The sequence below is a fragment of the Chanos chanos genome, chromosome 16, assembly GCF_902362185.1.
Source record: "Chanos chanos chromosome 16, fChaCha1.1, whole genome shotgun sequence".
Lineage (NCBI taxonomy): Eukaryota > Metazoa > Chordata > Actinopteri > Gonorynchiformes > Chanidae > Chanos > Chanos chanos.
Genome location: NC_044510.1, coordinates 6954127 through 6963046, shown reverse-complemented (window position 1 = coordinate 6963046; position 8920 = coordinate 6954127). Strand labels below are relative to the sequence as shown.

The 8920-nt window shown below is 41.4% G+C and overlaps 1 protein-coding gene across 1 annotated transcript; it reads right to left on the bottom strand.

The window, feature by feature from the left end:
• Positions 1 to 306: 306 nt before the first annotated feature.
• slc35b1 (solute carrier family 35 member B1) lies at positions 307 to 7689 on the bottom strand. The gene is made up of 9 exons (XM_030793592.1): positions 7117 to 7689; positions 5631 to 5734; positions 5032 to 5162; positions 4630 to 4660; positions 4006 to 4166; positions 2938 to 3064; positions 1397 to 1503; positions 1019 to 1172; positions 307 to 743 (listed from the first exon to the last, which is right to left on the bottom strand). The coding sequence occupies exons 1-9, from the start codon at positions 7236 to 7238 to the stop codon at positions 691 to 693; spliced, it is 990 nt and encodes a 329-aa protein (XP_030649452.1). The 5' UTR covers positions 7239 to 7689; the 3' UTR covers positions 307 to 690.
• Between the last annotated feature and the right edge of the window lie 1231 nt (positions 7690 to 8920).

Below are 8920 nucleotides of genomic sequence, written 5' to 3'. Positions count from 1 at the left end.
CTAAAGACCAGAGCACAGGCAAACCTGCACTGTAAAGCCTTGTATTTAAGGAGGATTTGTCAATGTTTATGCAGAGATGACCAGAAAAATTCACTGAGTGTAGACTATAAATGGATTAGACATATACAAATAAGTATACGTTTATGGTAAGTATATATATTTTTTATCTTTCTGAAGTTCTGTGGACTATAGCTATGTCACATAGTATTCCCTACTTTTTTAGGATGTTTTGCTGGCAGCACTGCTGGAACCTGTAGTTCATAAACAGTATGGATATCATGAGCTTTCAATGATTTGAAACTACAATTCCCAGCTTCTGTTTATCAAATCAGTTCACAATCCCTTTTTTTTTTTTACCTGGGTTTGACAGACAACATAACCAAGTTCTAACACATTATTAAGCCAATAAAACATTTGCAATGGTTACAATACACATAGGAATGACAGATATGAGATGTCCTACATTCAGAGATGTAAAAATATAACACAAAATATGTGAAACGATAAACATTTTCTGTATGACAGGAGACTGATGGGAGTGGTTGAGGCTGAACGGTCCAGAAAATCTGAGCAATGTGTTCTGGATACTGTGTACTGTCCATTAGTCCAAGACACACACACTCACACCGGCACTCACGCGCGCACACACACACACACATACAGACAAACTTGTTTTCAGTTCATTGTGCTTCAGTGTGTCGTCTTCTTGGGCACCTTTCCAAATTTGGCATCAAGTCCAAGACCTTAAGAGCAGCAGAGTGACCAACGTCAGTTATTACGTCTTGACACGATTATCAGACGTTTGTGGTTTATAAAATCAAACACAACATAAGAACACACACACACACACACTCTTCCTGTGACAGCAGAAAGAGAAATAAGTTACAGACCCCAAAGAGAGAGAGAGATTTGATGACTCAAAGTCACAGTTGTTTAGAAATACAAAGACAGACAAGGGGAGAGAGAGAGAGAGAGAGAGAGAGAGAGAAAGACGGAGAGAGAGAGAGAGCGCGCTCACCCAGGAAAACGAGTATTGTTCCGACCCACTGCATGCCACTCATGACGTTCCCGAAGAGCAGGACGGAACCCAGGATGGTGAAGAACTTCCTCGTTGTGGTGATGATGGAGCAGGTGAGTGGGCCGAAGTATACCACCGTCATGAAGATGAAGGTCTGGGAGAGGAAGAGGAGGAAGAGAGAAATGTCACCATGGCAACTCGACGTTAATACCAATTTTTGGTGATTAAGGGAAACGTGTTTACTTCCCCATAATGTGTGGGATGACAGGTTAAAGTCTCACATAATCTAAAGAACGGTCCTTAAGTAAGGGTGACTCACTGAAAGCACCAGTATGTATGACACACACACACACACACACACACACACTCACATCATACCTGACCCAGTGCACTGGTTAGCCCAAACAGCATGATGTTGTAAAAGATTCCAGGATGACGATCAGTGAAGCTCAAAAAATCCCACACCTCACCCGTCCACAAGACCACTGCACAAAAAAAGAAAGAAAAAAAAACAAAACAGAATAAAACTTCGTTTTTGTTTAGTTTGTTTGTTTGTTTTCAAGCCTGAATGTTCAGTATTCATGTGTGTGCTCTCCTCCTTTCTCTCTGTATCTTATTCTTCCTTCTGTTCTGTGGAAGGAAACGTGTGTGTGCATACAGATATGCGTGCGCGTGTGTGTGTGTGTGTGGAGTGTGTGTGTTTGTCTGTTTATTATGTGTGCATGTTCTACTTTGGAATCAAGTTGTGCTTGCTGTGTTTCAGTTCTCTTTAAGTTTGTAAACTTTTTCACAAACAGAGAGCATTTATAAAAAGTGAGTGAAAGTATTTGAACAGGTGCCTTTCAGTCAGTGGAACAGATGCCACGGATCAGAGGAGCTGCTCTGCTGAACCCTGACTGCTAAAAAAAAAAAAAAAAGAAAAGAGAAGAAAAAAAGCCGGAAAAAAAAAGAACACAACGTACGCAGATGTCCAACCGCACTGTGGAACAACAGCTCCCCCTAGTGGCCAGATACGTTCATAACCTCTGGCGGTCTGCAATACTGAGTGAGTCTGTCTAAAGTGACCTACACCTGTGGTTTTACTGTAGGTCATTTTAGAGAGACTCAAACAAGGATTCGATAACTGGGAATGTAAGACATATGCTACGTTTAAACATACCAAAACAGAATCTAGACATAGTTTCTTTCTAAACAGAATGAATGATGTCTGCTTCACAGGCTCTGAGTAAGAATAGGATGAGTGATAGAGGAAATGTCATCGTTTTCCTGGGCTTGCTCCCACTCATCCGGTCTATGATACTTGGGCCAAGCAATGGAAAGAAAGCAAGAAAATGATACCAGTAGCAATATTCCGAAAAAGTAGGAAAACACCATTGACACTTCAAAGTGTGTCTGGCCTGGCTGGTATGTACAAAAAGAGACACAGTATCCACTCATGACAGACTCTAAATATAGTACGTAGCTCTTGAGTGAGAAACACTGACAAGATTCGCACTCAATAAACAACATTTACGTGTGATGAAAGGCGATTAGACATGTTTGCATATGCTGAGGGAACACTAAAGATAGCAGACAAGTGACAAAGAGAGAATAGGCCAAGTTTACGCCTGCTAAAGTCCTGAAAAAAGGCTGCATGTCTTTTGACTGTTGAGAAGAGAAGATGTAATGAACTACATGGGTAGTTCTAGACTAGACTTGTTTTCTCCGTCTCGGAAGAAACCGAGTGTAAAATGTACTCGTAGGAGAGAGAGCGGATTAAGGCACACGTAGCGGGGAGAGAACGCACGTAATGTGGAATTGGGATGGAAAGAACTGGTTAATGTGAGTGCAGAAAAGGGAAATGGAGCCTAGTGAATGTAAAAAAGTGAGTGAAAGTAAACGATGATGATGATGATGCGGTGCGAGGAGGCGGAGCTTACACAGGCCCAGGACCAGCGTGGACCACAAGTTGACGTTGAGCATCATGTGATTGGCTCCCGTCTGGAACCGCGCCCTCATGTGGTCCTGGGACACGCCCGTCAGGCCATCCAGGGTCAGGGAAAGCAGCTGCGACCCGGGAAGAAGGAGACGCGTTTGGACTCAGAATCACTCCAAATTTTTACACATCTTCATATTCCACCGCATAACGAAAAGCTGAAATGATTCTTTTATTTACTCTCTATAAGATTTTCATTCTCCACTTTTACATTCTATTCTATAAGGGCAGCAGTTTTACTCTTCATTATACCGTTTTTTTTGGTTTGTTTGTTTTTTCTTTTTAAATATGAAGTATGCTTTAAGGACGTGTGTGTGTGTGTGTGTGTTCCTGTACACTGTTAAATTACTGCCAAGACAGCAAGCATCCATTAATGTTACTTCATTCCTTAATGCTTGCTTACATAAGTCAATTTGTTTGTAGAATCAACAGAGGAAATGAGACAAAACCAAACTACGGTCTCATACGAATGCTAACTATTAGCATTTGGAAACTCAGCTATTAGAGCCAGTAGAGCACACCAAACAGCCACTGAAACAGGGGTTTTAAACCAAGAACAAAATGATGAAACAAAAATTTAAAAAAAAAAAATGAACGGTGAACCTGTCCTTTAAGAAGAAAAATGATGTTCCATTACGCTCTAGAAATAACCAGGATGCATAATAACACAGGAGAGCTCTCTCCTCATCTGAGATATGAAGTGGAAAATGTTGTCTGTATAATTAAAAGCAAAGTGGGTTTTTTTTCCAAAAAGAAAAAAAAAAAAGAATAAACCTCTCTTATTAGGGACGTAAAGGGTTTTACAGGTTTTACTCTCTTTAGTATTCCTCGAATAGACAAACACTAACATATTTGATGTACCATTGAATTGGCTATCACCAGATTGCACCGAGTTGAAACAAGTTTGTATAGGGAGTTCTGTAAGGAGATTGAGGGAGCCACCTGTCTGTGTAAGAACTGCTATCTGGAGTCACCTAAGGAGCGCGTGAACACAGAAATGAGCGTCTCTCACCAGCAGCATCTCCCCGAAGCCGAAAACGTGATCGCCGCCGGCGGACGAGGCCTTGTTGGGCTTGTAGAGGAAGAGCGCCACTCCGCTGACGATGAGGAGGACGCACAGGTACTTTGCCATTGGATATTTTTTCCTTAAGATCGTCACGCCCAGGATCATCACTGCAGGAACCAAAAAATACAGGGACGGCGGGGGGGGGGGGGGCAGATATTAGTGACGGACACAGATGCGTGGTTAAAATTTTTACGCGTAGCACACTAGAGCCCAGGGAGACAGAGTATTTCACAAGCACAGTAGTTCGGAGCGTGTGTGTGTGTGTGTACACTGTCTTTGAATGTTTAAGATAAGTTTTACATACTTTTAATCACTCATTTACAATGTATAGTGCCTCAGGCAGGTCATGTTTCTGCCAGAGCCCAACTACTCACACAGGTGTGTTGTACTGTGTGTGTTGCTGAGTGACAGTTATTGGACATAATGTTCCTTTGGGGGCTGATGGGAGTTGTAGTCAGCAGTAGCTAAATTTGTTGGTCAGTGTAGTCAAACCAGCTGAGCAGCTTTATAACACAGAAATAAGAGATACAATGGGACGTGTCTGTGCGTTTTGTTCTGTAATCGACTCACCTGGGATAGGTTTACATGATTTACCCAACACCTATAGAAAAAAACAAAAGAAAAAAGACAAAGGGTGTTGGTAGCCATGAAAGAAAAAGCGCGGCATTGATAAGCTCATTGCGCGAGATTCTCGCACAAGGGACGGAGAAATTTAGGGTAATACCTTTTCAGGAAAAAAAAAGATGAGTCATACAGGAAGAAATGCGAAAAATAAAGGGGAAGAAGTGTAACTGACAGTGCAAACATAATCTCAGAATGACTGAAAGACCGCACCAAGATTACGAGCGAAACTGAGAACGCGTGTGTGTGTGTGAGTGTATCACTGTGTGAGTATGCAAGTAAGAGCGTGTGTGTGTGTGTGTGAGAGAGAGAGAAAGAGGGGGGAGAGAGAGAGGGAGAGAGAAATCTTACCTGTGTGGGGTAGTTGACGTACTGAAGGGCTGAGTTGCTGGACACCATGGCTCCGAGATAAGACAGCGAACACAGTGCATAGAGCCAGCTCTTAGTGTGGTCCTGCTTAGAGCCCTCAAAGAACTGGATCACTACACCAGAGAGAAGGACAAATAAACAACAACAAATAAATAAAGGGACAACGAGAGGAAAAAAAAAGAAAAAAAGAGCTAGAGAAGGAGGAAACAGAGGACAGAGGCGGCAGACGAGAGGAGGACACGCGGGATCTTTGGCCTGGGTGCACGCCCGTGCGCGGGACTTCAAAACCGAGGAAAACCGATGTTGCGAAACAGAGGCGGGCAACCCCATTCTACAGGCCACAGTCCTGCGGGGTGCCTCCAAATGGTTCCTTCCTTCTAACACGACTGATTCAAAAAAAAAAAGAAATTCAGGGGCTATCTATGACTTCAGGAAGAATCAGGACTGTCTGCGTGTGTAGAGCTAGAGCAAAAGCAGGTATTGTACACGTGGCCTAGCGGGAAAAAGGCACCTCCAGCGGTCGTAGGAGGAGGCGGGAGGAGGAGAGAGACAATAAGGGAATAAAAGGAGGAGGCACTCACAGATTCTGGCAAAGACGGCATTAATGATGCACTGGATGAAGACGAGTGTCGTGGCGTAACGGAACTTCTCCTTCTTCTCCCCCTGGCCATAGTCCCCTCGTGTGCTAGAAAAAAAACAAAAACATAGGGTATTATGGGAATGTGGAGGACTGAGACACCATTTATGATGTGTTGTCGCCATTTACGACAACATTGTTTGTTCAACAGGGGGGGAAAAAAACATTAGTGTTTCAATCCAGACTTCTTCTCCCTCTGTGTTGTACTTTTTTTTTTTTTTTGTATCTTTGTGTAATCAAATTTCATACAATTTCAGAAATATGCGATATGGCTATAAGTAGAGCTGAGGGAAAGAGATTTGTTTGACAAGCAGATCTGAGAGGACCCTTATTTGAATAAAAGATATGACTACTTTTGTTACACCAGATTTGCATTTCAGCTCTAATACTGATATTAAACTTCAAAGGTTTTATGCAATAATATAAGATTCACTTTGAAACTACACAAAAATGAAGTGTAATTTTTTTTACCTAACCGGTTAAATTACACTGTTATTAAAAAGTTCTTAGTCCTGCCAAACTATAAGAAATGAATATGTGAAACGTTTTTCAAACAATATGGATACATCCCCACGAACTGTCTTCAGAGCAACTACAAACTGGTCCGCAATACGTGGCCAAGACGCGATTGTGACACGTCGGTCGCATTACGAGTAATGTTACCTGAGATATAGTTTACGATAATTATGCTGTACTTATGGTCTGTTGTAAAAAAAAAAAAAAAAAAGGAAAGGGGGGGGGGGTGTTGGATCACTAGGCGCATACAGGTTGCACTGAGCAAGAGAGAGAAATGCATTTTCATTTGTTTCTAATATTAACTGATGTGACCGAGATGGTTTCGATAAAAGACACGAGTAAAAGGGCGTAACGGGCGTAACGTAGAAACCGTGACACATGCTGCGCTATACATCTTCTCTGTAGGACTGTGACTTATTGAAACGAGATACGACACTGCGAGAGGTGGTAATCGAGAAATACCATACGGATAGTTTTCTCGTTACTGGCATTAGGACCATATATATACACATGTGTGTATGTGTGTGTGTGTGTGTGGGTGCAGTTAAAATGCTGGAAATAGAATTCGCTGTTAAGAGGGAAAAAGCAACATAAAAGCAGCTGGAGCACTTTAGCATACGTTAAACAACAACAATAAAAACAAAAAACAAAAAAAACGCAAAGAAGGAATAAAACGAAAAAAAAAAACAATTTGGAAGAAGTTACCGCTAATTCGAACGGAATGCTGGTGTAGCTTACTAAGTTTATGTAGCCTACAGTTCAAATACTGTCGCTTTAAAATGGATTAGACCAACTTACAACTCATTTATACGCCGGTATTATTTAAGGCTGAACCATCATCGTTTGTTGCGGTGTATTAAACGACTGTAGAAAATGTATTTAAAAAAAGATTTTCCATGTTAAAAACCACTTACATTGTCTCTTGCAAGATGCCATAGTAGAAATAACAGATGAAGACTCCTAAGAAACAGACAATGAATCGAATCCGTTCATTCTGGAGGAGCGAAGCTTTCCCTGTTCCTTTACCCGCAGCCATACTGTCGTCGACTACCCCCGGTATGGAAACGGACACTCCTCCGCTCCCCGGCCCCCTCAAACCCACGTCCCGATCCACTCTCCCAGCTGTCACAAGCCCGGAAATAGTGACCCGACTAACCTCAGTAGGCAGTTACTATTGGTCTTGCTATTAATCGCTCCGTCTTTCCTTAGCTACTGACTGTTGTGCTTTCTAAGCTATACCGTTTAAAACATTTAATTTTGGTAGGTGGACAATCTACTGGGGAATAAATAGTGATACTTGTCTGTCATCCAAGCCAGTCTTCATTGTACGCGTCCAATGTATGGAAAAGCGACTGAGAAAACTCGCAAAATTCTGCTTTTTAGATCGTTTTATCAACAGAATGTCATGGCTAAATCAGTATCTTGACCTGGTGCTTTAATTTAGCATATTTCACGTTGAAGCTCTTCCATACGAACAAAAGCCGGAATGTTTTCTTGGAGTAAACAGCAGGTAAATAGTCACGTCAGAAACAGCAGGAGATATAGGACCGTGAAAAAATTCATGGACACTAGTGAATATGCCTGAAATGGAAGCCTGTTTTGCCTCTTGATTGAGTGGGAGTGGTGAAGAATGTTGGCATTGCCCTGGAAAAACATGTAATTACGTATACGCTATATAATTATCCCCCACGGTGTAGACAAGAAAGTTCCTGTCTTGTTTGTGAATACATTGCCTTATTTCTCCGTTTAAAGCTACAGTAGTCGATAATGAGAATTATTTAAAGTGAAACAATATGAGAGATCATCGTCGACTTCATTTACGTTTTCTCGTAATTGACTGAGTTGCTGTTACCTCCGTAAAATACTGGTATGACAGGAAAATATAATTAACACAAATCTGTATTGTAGGCAATAGACGTAGACTACTATACAGGCTTTGGTGGGGCTTTATTCTACATTTTGGCGCGTTCGATTTTTACGTATTGGTATGTGGATGATTTTAATTGGTCCAAATCAGCCTACAGGCGGCCAAAACTGTCAAATGAAAACGTTGCGAATGGTTGCAAGGCGGGGCTTAAATTTACGTAGAGCTACTACACGTGTCAGCGGCAGCGTTCGGATCTTCGCAGCCTCAATGTACTGTTCAACAGTCATGTATGCCGTCATTTAGATTGAGAGCGGCTGGTTCAGAAAACAAACAAAGCTACAGCACTGAAACGTACACGAAGAAATATGTCCAAAGGACATATACATACTTTTTGTCATATTTATGTAATCTGAAATTTACATTTTAAGTCTCGGCGAGGGGTTGTCGTCTTTATATCATTAATGACATTTAAGACACAAAGATTCCGGTGTCCTTAACAATGCAAACTCACATTTTCAGTGAAACACAGACAGTTTTAGAAGCAGCATTGAAGACTATTTGCCACTCAGCCACTGTAACAAAACTGACAGAAAATAAACATAAAATGCAGAATGTTCCCATTACAGCTATAAAACGAAACGTGAACTTGTTGTTCACTTCACATTGATGCAACACTGAGAGTGTTTTTTGAAGTGTCAAAACTTTCAGTTTTTATAATTACAAAGGCCTTTTCATTACTCCCTTTATTGTTTTAGCTCAAAATAATCATCTTTGAATATCAAAAACAAGGCTTTATTATTATTTACTGCACTGACCTGCATGCTGACTGCGAGTATGCACTGTAATCATTT

Bases quoted from the DNA above. Each gene is read 5' to 3' on its own strand.
- slc35b1 (XM_030793592.1), bottom strand. From the start codon at position 7,238: ATGGCTGCGGGTAAAGGAACAGGGAAAGCTTCGCTCCTCCAGAATGAA. The intron at 5,163-5,630 runs GTGAGTGCCTCC...TCTCTGGTGTAG, and splicing joins TGCCGTCTTTGCCAGAATCT to TGATCCAGTTCTTTGAGGGC. The intron at 3,065-4,005 runs GTGAGAGACGCT...CCCGGGTCGCAG, and splicing joins GCTTCGGGGAGATGCTGCTG to CTGCTTTCCCTGACCCTGGA.